The 15,115-nt window shown below is 38.1% G+C and overlaps 1 protein-coding gene across 1 annotated transcript in view; it reads right to left on the bottom strand.

Annotated features, from left to right (window-relative positions):
* The window catches only part of DLAT (dihydrolipoamide S-acetyltransferase), a 40,316-nt gene that overhangs the window by 22,238 nt on the left and 2,963 nt on the right, over positions 1-15,115 (bottom strand). The window contains exons 5-10 of the mRNA XM_046637584.1: positions 13,728-13,854; positions 11,818-12,002; positions 10,620-10,773; positions 4,858-4,925; positions 3,181-3,276; positions 2,726-2,833 (exon numbers count right to left, since the gene is read on the bottom strand). Of these exons, the coding sequence (XP_046493540.1) occupies positions 2,726-2,833; positions 3,181-3,276; positions 4,858-4,925; positions 10,620-10,773; positions 11,818-12,002; positions 13,728-13,854 (738 nt within the window). The remainder of the gene's footprint in view (positions 1-2,725; positions 2,834-3,180; positions 3,277-4,857; positions 4,926-10,619; positions 10,774-11,817; positions 12,003-13,727; positions 13,855-15,115) is intronic.

Here is a 15,115-nt window from a genome sequence, read left to right as displayed (position 1 = left end):
CAATAGACACAGAAAAAGGATATTTGACAAAATTCAACACCCCTTTTGATAAAAATACTCAACAAACTATGAATAGAAGGGAACTTCCTCACCCTGCTGATAAAATAGACATATAAAAACTCCAAATCATCATCATACTTCAGTGATGAAAGACCTATTTCCCCCTAAGATCAAGACAAAGATGTCCACTCTTGCCAATTCAATTCAACATTGTCATAGATGTGTTAGCCAGACAAGTTAGGAAAGAAAAGGAAATAAAAGGCATCCAGACTGGAAAGGAAAAAGCAAAACTTCCTCTATTTGAAGATGACATGATTTTGTATATAGGAAACTCTAAGGAACACACAAAAAACAAGGTTGCAGGATATAAAATCAAAATACAAAAATAAACTGTTTCTACACAATGGCAATGAACAATCTGAAAACGAAATTTACAATAGTATCAAAAAGAATAAAATACCTAGGAATAAATTTAAAAGAGCAAAAACTTATACTCTATAAAAATTGTTGAAAGAAATTAAAGAAGACCTAAATAAATGGAAAGATATCCCATGTTCATGGAGTGGGAACACTTAATTTTGTTAAAATGGCAATACTCCCCACATGGATCTACAGATTCAATGAAATCTCTATCCCCATAGGAAATATCTAGAAAAGGCAAACCTATAAGACAGAAAGTAGATTAGTGGTTGGCTAGGGCTGGGAAGGATGAGAGGATTGGGGTAGAGGTTATGGCTAAGGGGTGCGTGGTTTCATTTTACGGTGATGAAAATGTTTTAAAATTTATTGTGGTGATGGTCACACAACTCAGAATATACTAAAAACCACTGAATTATAAACTTTAAATGGGTAAATGGTACAGTATGTGAATTATATCAGAATAAACTGTTTTAAATAAATGAATAAAATAATACATTGGACATAAAACTTCCATGCCTAATTTCCAAACAAATTTATTATAAAATAGCTTTAATATTTTGACAATAAAAGTATGCCATGATCTTTAACCCTGTAGTCAGTTGCAAAGTTCTACTGATGCTTCATTCATTCATTAATATTTGAGAGTCTACTCTGTGCTGGGCATATAACTCTAAAGCTCTAGATATAAAACAGTGAAAAAAATGGGTAAAAATTCTTCTCAGGGAGCCTATATTCTAAAGGGGATGGATAGATAATAAATAACTAAAACATATAGTATGGCAAATAGTGTTAAGTGTTGAGCAGAAAAATAAAGTAGGGAAAAAGAACTAAACAGAGACCCCACCACTCACTCCACTCCTCTTTCCTTAATTTTAGCATAAGGTGACCAGGGAAGACCAGAGAAGGTGATATTGAGTCAAAACCTTAAGGAGGTGAAGGAGGAAGCCGGATAGATACTAGAGGAAAAATAGTCCATGCAGAGGGAACATACTCCTAAAGCAGGAGTATACAGGTGAGTGTTGAAGTATAGCAAAGCAACCATTGTGTCTGCAGCAGAGTGAGCTGGCAGGAAAGCAGTAGGAGAGGAGGTCAGAGAGGTTATAGACAACCTGTGTAAGGCCCTGTATGCCACTCTAAGGAGTTTGGCTTCTACTTTTCACCTTCTTGAAAATACCTTTCATATCCCTCTTTCCTACTCCATTCTTAATGCAACCCTCAAATCCAGACCCCTATCACCCTCATTGCATGATTACATGACAAGCAAAACTAGTCTCTGCCATTAAAGTGTGCCAGTAAATATCTATTAGATTAGTCTTTCTTAAAACATTCTTATCATCATGTCACTTTTATTGGTTTCTTACTTAATGTCTAATTCAAGTCTAAATTCTTCTGCTTGTAAATCAAGGTCTTCCCTAAACCAACAACTGTGTATCCACTCTAGAAAAGATAATCTATCTCCCACATATGCTATACAGTCATCCCTTGGTATCCGGGAAGATTGGTTCCAGGGCCCGCCCACGGATACCAAAATCTACCAATGGTCAAGTCCCTTAGTTGGCCCTCCATAACCACGGGTTCTGTGGTTGCTTGAACCACAGATGCGGAATCCACGGATATGGAGGGCAGACTATACTTACCTCCTTTTTTGTAAAGGACTTTAAACTTTATGATATTCCATCACTAGGATGAACTTTCAACATGGCTCAACCAAGTTTTTCCACTTGGTTTCCTACTGTGAATTCCCAAATGGTGGTCTCCCCCTTCTCTGAATTCCTATTAACACTTAACCTATACAAGGTAATTTAGCAGACAAGGGGCATTACCGTGGAAAGACTGATCTGCAAATGAATATTTTTACTTTAACAAAAACTGCCTCCTCTCTTTTTCACATGCATCATCTCAATTAAATTATAAACTCATGGAGAAGGATGATGCCTGATGCTATGTTCCTAAAAGCACCTTATGCCAAACACTAAGTAGGGGCTTGGTACTTAACTATAAAGACGAAGCAAACATATTCTTTCTTCCCTACCAAAAGAGACTCACGTAGTTTCAGAGAATCATATTGACTCTGTTAGGCTAAAATGGATCACTGCAAAGTCAACTTTAAATGATAAGCTTTAATCAAGGGTTAAAAAAAACAAAAACTCTCCAGGATATTTCCTGCAAGTTAAAATTAAGATGACACCCATATTCCATCAACAACTGGCATACTGTAACAAAAATATGGGCAAAAATGTAAATGTTTACCAGGGAAAAGCAAGACTTTTAGAATTTATAGAGATGGAATTTCCAGACCTTTTACCTTATTAAGTTCTTTCCGTACCAACAAAACTTCTCCCATATTTACATCAATAGAAAGGTAATAATGAGGTATGGTTTGCTTAGATTGCATTAACCGCTGTGCAATAACCTGAAATCAAAGAGATCAAAAAATAATTATCTTGAGTTGAGATGAGACCTTACCCACGGCTGTTTGCCCCTTTGCCCTGCTCCCTGGTAATGCTTACTCCTCAAGCATTATTAGAACTGGTGGATGAAGGATTGCACCATAATTTAGCCCCTTCCAATGGCATTTAATCAGAACAGTGTTTACCCCAAGTACTCAACTGGTCAAACCAGACATCTCTTAAACTAATCATCTAAGATTCCCAACGAAAAAAGTCTCTGTCAGTATTTCAAACTATATATGCAACTAAACAATCAGAGAAAAACATGCCCCCAAGAGCTTTGGTTCCAGATTTATGGTAACAGTCTTACTCGACGAATGTTGCTGATTGGTATATCTGTGAAGACACCTGTAGGAACTGGTGCCACTCCTGGAACTGCGGGAGGAGGCACAGCAGCTGCTGGAGCCTATGGGGAGGTAAAAAAACCTCTTGGTAACTGTAGCTCAATCTTAGCAGAAGCAACTGGTGACTATTTTACAGATGGCAAAGTAAAAACTAAAAGGCTTATAGAGAAGTACAGCTATTTCTATCCCAAGGGAGCAAAAAGAACTCAGATTTGGACTGTGCTTAAGAGTTTTGTTTTCAGTTTTTATATTTAGAATTCTGTAACCATGTTTTAAGTGTCATTTTTCTTTGAGCCAGACTATGTTTGATGACTAGTTTATGTCAAAATATTTTTTTTCTTTTTTTTAAAGATTGGCACCTAACATCCATTGCCAATCTTATTTTTTCCTTTTCTTCTTCTTCTCCCCAAAGTCCCTCAGAACATAGTTGTACATTCTAGTTGTAGGTCCTTCTGGTTCTGCTATGTGGGACACCACCCCAGCATGGCTTGATGAGCAGTACTAGGTCTGTGCCCAGGATCTGAACTGTAAAGCCCTGGGCTGCTGAACTGGAGTGCACACACTTAACCACTCGGCCATGGGGCTGGCCCCAGATCAAAATAGTTTTGTTTTGCAAAATTATCTTCAAGAAAAGCAATCAAAGCATTCCTAAATTGAAAGAATTAAGAGATAAATATAAACAAGGTAATTCATTTTTCTGTACAGTGTTAAGAAAAAACAATGAAGGGCCAGCCTGATGGCATAGTGGTTAAGTTCTCACGCTCTGCTGTGCTCACTGTTGGTGGGAATGCAAACTGGTGCAGCCACTATGGAAAACAGTATGGAGATTTCTCAAAAAGTTAAAAATAGAAATACCTTATGACCCAGCCATCCCACTACTGGGTATCTATCCTAAGAACCTGAAATCAGCAATTCCAAAAGGCCCATGCACCCCTATGTTCATCGCAGCATTAGTTACAATAGCCAAGATGTGGAACCAACCTAAGTGCCCAGCAACTGATGATTGGATAAAGAAAATATGGTATATATATACAATGGAATAATACTCAGCCATAAAAAAGGACAAAATCATCCCATTCACAACAACATGGATGGACCTTGAGGGTATTGTGTTAAGTGAAATAAGCCAGACAGAGAAAGACAAACTCTGTATGATAACTCCACTCATAGGTGGAAGTTAACATATAGACAAAGAGAACTGATCGGTGGTTACCAGGGGAAAGGGGGGGTGAGGGGAGGGCACAAAGGGTGAAGTGGTGTACCCACAACATGACTAACAATAACATACAACTGAAATTTCACAAGGTTGTAAACTATCATAATCTTAATTAAAAAAAAAGAAAAAAAGAAATAAAAATACGGCCTGAATGAGGAGAGGATGTATTAAGAAAAATTTAGTATCACTACTCAAAAAAAGACAGTTTGGAATGCATGTCAATGTAGTATATCATCTTTGCTTTTGTATATGAAAGACAGCATATTCATATCTATATAAATTGCTAGCCAGTGAAATTAAACAAAAGAAAACACAATACTGGTTAAGCTATTCCATTCATAAATAATGTATGAAAGGGTCCAATAGACTGGACAAAGCACTTTGCACAGACAAATTACAAAAAAAAAAAAAGCCAAATGTAACTCACAGGAGCAGCTTTAGTCGGCACAAAAGAGTCGATGTCCTTCTTGACGATTCTGCCTTCTGGTCCTGTCCCTGGAAGAGATACATGTGAGACCATACTGCTGGTTCCTCAAGGAGATCAACACAATGATCCTGAAGTGCAAGTTGCTAACGGTTCTCTACCAAAGACCCTCTGAGGGAATCACTGTCTTACTCCTGCCCCTTAAAGTGCTCCCTAAAAATACCAGCTGGTGTCAATTACTAATTTTAATTCACACAGAGTGCTCTTGATTGATCTGTAGTGGTTTTTTTTTAACTATAGCAAATATTCTTTTAAGTATTTCTCTTTTAGAGTTTTATCTAATTAAGTTGTACTTTATTTTTTCATGTTCTTTAATTTAAATTGGGAAATACCAGCATAAGGATAATGCTGAGTACAATTTATACCTCCAAAAGTAAGTCTGGCTGCCTCTTCCTGGTTAGCTCCAAAACCCTTTCTGAATCCTGAAACAGCTCTCATTTCAGTTGTAGATTCATTTGATCATGAAGAATTCCCTTTGTACACAGTCGACAAATATGAAAATAATTGTTTTGGACAAATCAGGCAAGTCAATTTTTCCACCACAAAATAACGTGAATAACTCTCAATTGCAATGATCTCATCTTTACAATGATTCACTCCTTATGTGATCTCCAACATGCAAGGCTTTCTCACAGGAGCCAAGGCTCTAAACTGGCCTGTGTTAGAGCCTATGTAGGAAACAGGTGCAATGTCACACATGAGGAAAGATCTTCAAACTTCTCTCAATGGGCTTAATTTTATTTTCATTCAATTTCCTTCCTCCTCCCATCCACAACTTTAGACCCAAGTAGATAATCCTGAACCTTAATTCTCAGGAGATTGAGAATTTAGTTATTAAAATACCTTTTACACTGGCCCACTTCTAGAAAAAATTTGGTCAAATTGATTCATCTGCCCCAAGGCAGACTTTTAAAAGGATTCTCGTTGTGTGCAGTTCGTCCCAACTCCTTTCCTTCATTATGAAAAGTGAGTAGGCTAGGACTGTGTTTATCCTCACCAGCAGCTCTAGGACAGAGGTAGCAGCACCCCTATTAGATTCTCCTCCTTTACAAAAAGACAGAAACCATAACCTCCCCTTACAACCAAGGCTGATCTGGACACTGTGGCCCCTCAAGAGGAGGACAGCTGCAGTACCACCTGCCTTATGCTAAGCTTCAACCACCCACAAGAATTTCCTATTAGGAGTTAGCTGAAATCTTTTAAATCCTTTTGCCTATTTCCCTAAGAAGGCACAACAGGCCATCATAAAACAATATGGTATAAGGGGAAGAACACTAGACTTGGAATAAAAAACACAGGGCTGTTGTCAAACATAAACTAAACTGATGACTGTAGTCACTTAATCTCATCTGGTCTTCAGTCTCGTCTGTAGGATAGAGATTATAATACCAGTCCCTGCTCACAGGGATGTCGTGAGGATAAAATGGGATAGTGATGTCAAAGTGCCATGCATCAAAGAAATATAAAACATAATATGGGTAGTTTTGAGACATATCAAACTCTGAACATCAGGGTTTAGGATTTAAAACAATTTCTCCTCAAATGGTTACATTTTGGTTAAATTTCCTAAGTAATCTGTCCTTCTAGGGAGAGTAGGGGGACTGGAGATTGAGCTCAACAATCAATGGCCAATGATTTAATCAACCACGCTTTTTAACTGAAATGTAAAAACTCTTGAACAAGATTTGGAGAGCTTCTGGGTTGGTGAGCACATCAATGTGCTGGGAGGGTGGTGCTATAGAGAGGGCCTGGAAGCTGTGCACCCACGCTCCTACCACAACCCCATACCTTGTCCCATGCATCTCTTCTGTATGACTGTTCCTGAGTTGTATCCTTTATAATAAAATGGGCACCAGTAAACAAAGTGCTTTCCTGAGTTCTGTGAGTCGTTCTGGTGAATTATCAAATCTGAGGAGGGGGTCTTGGGAACTCCTGATTTATGACCAATGGGTCAGAAGTATGAGTGGTCCCAAGACTTTCAACTGACATCTGAAGTGGGGGCAGTCTTGAGGGACTGAGCCCTTAAACCTGTGGAGTCTGATGCTAACTCTGGATAGTGTCAGAATAGGACTGAATTGTTGGATACCCAGCTGGTGTCAGAGCATTGACTGTTAGTGTGGAAAACACACACATTTGCTGTCAGAAAACAGCACACAATCAATGATCCTCTCAGCTCATTTAATGTAGACCACGCCCTCCTCCTCCTACAAAATTTCTTTGACCTCATCAAGACCTTCACTCCACTGACTCCTCTGCTCTCACCATCCATTATCTCCTTCTTGTCTTCACTTCCTCCTTACCCAGCTTACACTCTGTGGATCACTGTTAAAATCACTCCCTGGTCAAACTCTAAAACATTTGCCTTCTCAATGCTAGCACCAGAGGAGCTTAATGTTGCTAGGGAAAAAAAGCACACACCTAGCTGACTGACTGTACTATAAATTCAGGGCCACAAACCTAACGTAAACACACAAAACTACCCAGAAATTAAATTATATTTCCCTTGAATTCACATTCTCAATCTCTGAGAACACTACTCCATGATCTCTCTAACCTCAAACCTCCCCGTATTCATTCTCCAGCTGATATCCTCACTTCATATTTTATTGATCAAAGAGTAGCAACCAGAGAGGTACTCTCATCTTCTGCCACCAAACCTATAAAACCACCCCATATTCTCTTCTCTCCTACAAAAACAGACAAAATGTCCCTAATTCCTATCAAGGCCAATCCCATCAACCCTTCCACTCTCAAAAACTTTGTTTCTTGCCAGATTATTCTGCCCTTTCTCCCTTTCTCCATCATCAATTTATCCTTTTCTATTAGACCACTGGTTCTCAACCAAGGGAATTTTGCCCCCTAGGGGACATCTAGCAATGCTTGAAGATATTTTTGGTTGTCACAAGTGGGGGATGCTACTACCATGTAGTGGGTAAAGGCCAAGGATGTTGCTAAACATCCTACAATGCACAGGACAGCCCCCTACAAACACAAAGAATTACCTGGTCAAAAATGTCAATAGTGCCGTAGCTGAGAAACTCTATACTAGGCCCATTCTACTAGCTCTCATTTTCGAAAGCCCTCTCTTGAGCCCATATTGTCTCAAAGCTACAACTCTACTTCTATGCCTTCCTTCACAGCAAAGCTTCTTGAATGAGCTGTCCACAATGCTATCTCCACTTCTTCATCCACTTTGTGCTTTTCAACCTATCCAGACTGGCTTCCACTGCACTTTTGTTTTTATATTACTGTTGTCAAAACCCCATCTCCAATCCTTGACTAAGTTCTATGGATTCTATGTCAAAAATGTATCTTGAAGCTGTCCATTTCTTTCCATTTCCACTAAGCCACCATCATTACCTCCAACAAGAGGATCTTATCAGGTTCCCTGGCTTTCATTTAATCCATTTGCACAGAGCAGCCAAACTCATCTTTTAAAAATATAAATCATTTCACATCACTTCGTTGTTTTAGTCTTTCAATGGCTTCCTACTGCACTGCAAATACAAATTCTACCATGATCTGTAAAGTCCTTTATGTTCTCACTCTTGTGTTTCTTTCCAACCTCTACACTAGACTCTTTGCTCACTATGCTCCATTAACTCTGGTTTCCTTTATGTTCTTCAAATGTGCCAAGCTCTTTCCCACTTTAGACTATGTACTACTGGTCTGTGCCCAAAATGCCTTCCCCCCTAGTCCTTCACATGGTTGGCTCATAGCTGACTCCTTCTCATCTTTCAGGTCAGATAAATGTCACTTCATCAGAAAGATCTTCCCCAACCACGCCGTCTAAAAGCAGTCACAACTGCACATATCTTTACCCTGTTACTCACTGGTATATCACTTGGTTTATTTCTTTCTTAGCATTCAAATTAACTTATTTAATAATAGTAAGTTATTATTATCATTATTCCTAATACCTTTATATGCTTTCTATGTGCAGGCACTGTTTATTAACTTATTTAATCCTCACAACCTATAGGGTATTATTTTTATATACAAATGAAGAAACCAAGACACAAAAGGTCACATAGCTATCATACAGCAGAGCCGAGGTTCAAACCAAGCATTCCAGCTCCAGAGCCCGTACTCTTAACTAGTATGCTCTACTCCCTTTCTGGTCACTTAATTCTTTATTGTTATTAATATAAGCATCTGAAAATGAAATCTTGTCTGTCTTATGAACAAGTGTTGGATGCAGAACCAATATTCACTGAAAATTTGTTTAAATGATAATAAATGAATCACCTAACTCTGCATGATAACAATATTGAGATGTTTCCACTTCTATCTTTAGTAAGGTAGCCAGTGTTGCTAAATATTTAATAAATGGTCCTTCTTTACTTGTCTAAATTCTTCAGATATAATTATTAAACCAGTCCCTCTTCCTCTTAAAATTTACTCCAACTGCTGTCCCTGATTCTAATCACATGAACATAAAGAATGGCAATATACTAATGAAATAACATTAAGGTGGAAAAAAGGGTCTTCTAATATTACAAGAATCTTCTGAAGTCCAAAAAATGTATAACATTCTATTCTTGTGTCTTTGGGAATTGGCTTGCCTTCTAACCACACAACAACTGATTGCAGACAAATGATAAGCAGCACTGAGTACCCATAGCTGGACGATTGGGGAAATAATCATTACTTTCTTGAGAAATTAAGGAAGGCAGAGCATCAAAACAGAAGGCAGCACAGGATAGTGAGAACAACACAGGCTTTAGAATTAAACAAATTTAGATTCAAATTGTAACTTTACTACTTAACAGAAAGGGAGATCCCTTACAAGTCTATTTTCTTATCCAAAATAGGGAAGAACAATTCTTACTTCAAGAAACATTGCGTAAATTAAATGTGGCAATTAAGTGACTAGCACACAGTAGTAGCCATCAAACAATGTTCCAGGAATATTAATTTTCTTCCTTTTCCAAATAAGTATCTTAATTATCTTACATCAATTTTAGCTTTAGTTCAAAAACTAAATTTATTTCAATGCCAGGCAATAATAATAATAGGAACAAAACTAATGTGTACTGACTATTATATTCTAGACACTGTTCCAAGCACTTCGCCTGTTTTAATGTACACTATTATCCCAGTTTTACAGATGGACTAAGTAAAGACATATACAAGTAATTCACCTAAAGACACATTACACAGAAAATGATAAAGCTAGGATTAAACCCCAGACGATCTGATTCAAAATCCCATGCTCTTATCACTAAGCTACAGTTTCTCTTTGGGGAGAAAAAGATGAGTAAGACATTATCCTTTACCCTCAAGGAGGTTTAGTTCAGTTTTATATTAGTTTTATTACTTTAAGTCATTTCAAATCACCCCAACTCCATGTTTTATTTTGCATATTGCTACAGTCAGCCTAGCAATAACAGAGATTTCTTATTACATAATCAAGTCCTATAACTCAGCTTTGCTAAACAAGCACATTATACTTTCACCAACAATTAAGCAGTTTCCATAAATAGAGAATGAAAAAAGCCATCTAAATTATATAGGTAGATTCTAGACAGACTAAAGTAAAATAAGTTTCCCTACTCTGTGGTGGCAAAAAGGAGGTATTTCCCCCCTCCTCCTCCCCACTATCCCAGATAAGACAACTATATAGAGTTGTACTTGCTGGCCTTAAAGAGGAAACTCAACTAAATTTTACCTTTACAACCTCATTCCACAGAAACAAGACTTACCTTTTACTTGTGTAAGGTCAATCCCTTTCTCGGCTGCCAATTTCTTTGCAAGAGGACTAACAAACAACCTTCCCTTTGGTCCAGCAGGAGCAGCTGGGCGGGCAGCTGAAGGTGTAGGGGTTATAGGTTGGGGAGTTGGAGGAACAGAGGCCACCTTTCGAAAAAAGTCACAAATTGTTAATTTGCCACTGTACAGATTGATCTGAAAGATCAAGAGTCTACATTTTATTAAGATGTCAAAGGTATATTAATTAAATAACTTTCCTCTTTTTCCAAAGATCGTAATGCACATTTTTCCTGCTTAACCAACACAGCAAGATTATTCAAAACTTTATGTCAAAGACAGAACAAAGGCAAATTATCTTACTCCATAACTTGGACAGGCATGGATTTTAAAACTGCCAACCAATAAATAATATCCTTAGAGCCCTTCTTCACTTTACTTGCCGCTTCTCATTCTCTTTATCACCAATGTGTTTCTTGTTTTCACTTAACCTAATTTCAAAATAATAAACTATGCTGGAAGATTCTATGTTCGAAGAACTTTAAGAAATAAACCAATACTACTACTTGCCAGCTCCCTGTGAATGTATGGCAGTCAGAAATCAAGTTTTCTCTGACAGAAACGTGTACCTACTCTCAACTCATGTGATTGCAGCAACCGCAGAAGCCTCATTATACTGTTACTGAAGCTTAGAGTTTGTACAAGTTCATGTTATACGTGCATAGTGTAGAGCATATAGTGACAGACTAAATCCTATGCAAAACAAGCCATGTTATGTCAAGGTTCCAATGTATTACAAATATAAGCTTGATCTGCTATAATATGTGAATACCAAGAAGACTGACAGCAACAAAGATTATACAGTAAATTCTATAGAAAATGGGGAACAAAGCATTACCTTCCATATCCATATCTACACCTAAAGCAGAAAAAGAACACATCACCTTAGCTTTGTTCTCAGCAGGACTCAAGACAGCAGGAAAAAAAAAGAAAAGCTACAAGGATCAAACTATTGACCACTAGATGAGTGGTGTAGTGCCACATACCCTGTAGGTCTCCACAAATATTAACTGACTATCTCCCTCCTTATTCACAGAACCTTAGAGCTGGAAGGAACCTAGAATATCATCTAATGTAATCCCTTGATTTAGAGATGAGTAATACGCGTTCCTTCAATTCTAGAAGCATACCTACCGGGGGTGGGGTAGGTGGTGCCTGTGGTTTTAAATCCGTTACTTCAGTCGGCCTATAGTCAGCAAATGCTGGGATATCTGCCTCTTTTTCTACAATGATACAGAGTGGGGTTCCTAGAGGGACGTCTCTTGTGCCTTCAGGGATCAGGATTTTTGCCAAGTAACCTTCTTCCTGTACTTCAAAACCTTAAATGGAAAGAAAAACCATTATGGAACTTAAAGGGCTCCACTATCCCACCAAACTCAAAGCACAGTTTTAAGAAAAAGGCTCCTCTCCTTCAAACTAGCTATCTAACCTTTTGCAAACTATTCAGCCTCTCTGTGTCTCAGCTTCTTTCCCTATAGAATGGGGATAATAACAGTACCTACTTCACAGGGATATTATGAAAATTAAATAAATTAGTACTTTTAGCACTACTGAAAGTGAATCAGTACGGGTACAAAATACTAAATAAATATCTGTTAAATAAAACTATGAGAGATTACAGACAGTGGTTAGTTCTGAACATTTTCTTAAAAACATCTCCATGGGCAGCCCCTATGCGTACCCACTGCACTGCTAAAGATCAGACCCACGTGAATGTTAAACTAAGGGAGCTACTAGGCTTGACAGTGATGGGAGATTACACCCCAAAAGCATCGTTGGAGCTTTTCAAAGAGGGTATACTTGGTATTATACCAAATGTATCAACGTGATGAAATATAGCATTACCAGGGTTTCCACGGTATTCGCAACTTACATTTTATTTAGCTACTGCTTTTCTTACAAGGAATTCAAACATGAAGGACTGCAAAAGTAAAACTAAAAGAAGTCACTGCAGAGGACAGCTATTGCCTTCCAGATCTCGGCTTTCTGTGGCATTGTGCCTCTCCCTGATGGACACATATTTGATGAACTCTTCCACTTCCCAGTTGAGAATTAATATCCAATAAAAGATGTGTTTAAGCAGAAAAGACTACAAGGCCACGACAGAGTTTAAAAGGTTTGACTAAGGTAATACTTCTCTAGCGACTGTTTCTAGAATACCAGCCCCTGCAGCAACATTAGTATTCAAGTTAAAATGCAAAGCAGACCTACTGTTACCAAGGTTTTTTGTTTTTCTCTTTAAGAAACAGAATCCTTTCTTCTAATAAAATCCTATGAGGGGAAGCACAATATGCAAAAAGAAAAGAGGAGTTGTTCTGGTGGAAGTTGGGGGCAGGGGGCAGTGCACAGTCGAGTCCTGCTTGTTCACTTCTCCTTTTCCCCAAGGTGTCATCAAGGAATCAGGGGGTTTGAAGAACACAATCTGAAAACAACCACTGCAGAGGATGCCCAGAATCTCCCACTGCATCTCTAGGGACTGGACAGGAAAGAAAGATATTTATCTATAAATATTATCAGAAAGACATGATTGTCTATGTGGCTTTTATTCTGAGCATAAAAACAAATTAGGAAAGGAATATATGGAAATGTGATACGATATCTGAACAGGATATATACATTCTATCAGTCATTCTCAACTATGAAAATGACCTAAACACTGGTTTCAGTTTTCCCTCAGTCATCTTAAATTCTTTGGTATCCTGCCTTGGAAGTTATTTTTTCCTGCTTCCTCTTTTTTTCCCTTGTCCAGTTTAAAGAATGGCAGTTCTGATATAGCTTCTCAGTAACATAATAAGGCCAAGAAGCAAACTCAGGCCTAAGATAATCCCAAAGTTGACATATCCTTGATTCACTGACAGTGCAGTATGAAACTGACAAATCCGACTACGCACACTTTTGTTATGAGATATCCTGTTCCAGGAAATGAATCCAAAGAATTAAAATTTTTTCACCTTATCACTCACTCATTATAGGATAGAATGGCAATCCTCTTCCCTCACTTGGAAACTCAGTGCCTCACCCGTTAAGAGCTGAAGAAATCTCACCTATAGTGGCCTTGTCAGTCTCTATCTCTGCCAATAAGTCTCCTTCACTTAGCTTCTCACCCACTTTTTTTTCCCATCTCTGAACTGTGCCCATGGTCATGGTGGGAGAGAGAGCAGGAAGAACCACCTGCAGAAAGAAATACATGTTATTGCTTAATACTGGGAAGCTCTGGATACAGTGGAACTTAAGCAAGCTTAAACAGTTTTATGGGATGAGAGTGACTGTGAGAAGCCGAATCCCCGTCTGCCTGATGTCTCTCTAACAGCAAAAGCTCAGTGTCTCAAAAGTGTCCCACCAGTGAAATCATCCTTCAAATCTCAAGCTTTACAGTATCAGCAATATTCCTGACTCACCCTCCAAAGTTAAAAGCAACGGGCAGATGGAAAAGCTTCTTTCTAGACAGTCAAAATTAATTCCTCAATAAATATCTAAGCACAGAGCATCTTTTCATCTTTTTCTTTTAACACTTAGATTAAGCTAGAATTTTTCATTTTCACAGAATGATCTTGGCCCAGACTGTTCCATTAAAATTTTGCTGCGCTCTTTATCAGCATCTATCTTTTCCCTCAGAGGAAACTGCATTTCTCCCGAATTTCCCAAATACCTTTCCAAGATAAAAACTAAGAAGTGTTCTTACAATAGTCACTTTCGGCTCGATAAAATCTACACATCAGATTGGCCAATCTAAATTAAAAATTGCTTTCCTACTTATACGGCTTGCGTGTCCACTGAATTTGGATGCTTATTCAGTTATTATGGGTCTTGTTTGTTGCCTTCTTAGTCTTTTGTACCTAATTAACAATAAAATCACGCTGAGAGAAAAATCATTTCCATTGAAGATGTCTCAGGAAGGCATGAAAAAAAGTAAAATAAAACTTAGACTGTAATTAGAAAATTTTTTAAAAATTTTTTTCTTGTAGGGGCCGGCCCCATGGCCGAGTGGTTAAGTTTGTGCACTCCGCTTTGGTGGCTCAGGGTTTCACCAGTTTGAATCCCGGTGCGGACGTGGCACCACTCATCAAGCCATGCTGAGGCGGCATCCCACATGCCACAACTAGAAGGACCCACAACTAAAAATACACACCTATGTACCTGGGGGCTTTGGGGAGAAAAAGGAAAAATAAAATCTTTAGAAAAAAAATTTTTCTTGTCAACTTTCATCTACTTCCTAAAAATTGGTGAAGCCAACAATCTCTATGCAGTATCTTAAAGGATAATTATGACACAACCCTAACACTTGCACACAAAGCCACAGACATAAAATGGAAAGAAATGAAGTAAAAGTCTTATGTAGTAAGACAGAATTTGCTGAACAGGATGAAATAAATATGTGAACTGAACACCAGACAAAACTTCATCATGAGTGACTGCTAATAATAAATCATGG

The sequence above is a fragment of the Equus quagga genome, chromosome 14 (assembly GCF_021613505.1).
Source record: "Equus quagga isolate Etosha38 chromosome 14, UCLA_HA_Equagga_1.0, whole genome shotgun sequence".
Classification (NCBI taxonomy): Eukaryota; Metazoa; Chordata; class Mammalia; order Perissodactyla; family Equidae; genus Equus; species Equus quagga.
Note: the sequence above shows the minus strand (reverse complement) of the source record. Positions and strands in the feature narration are given on the sequence as shown.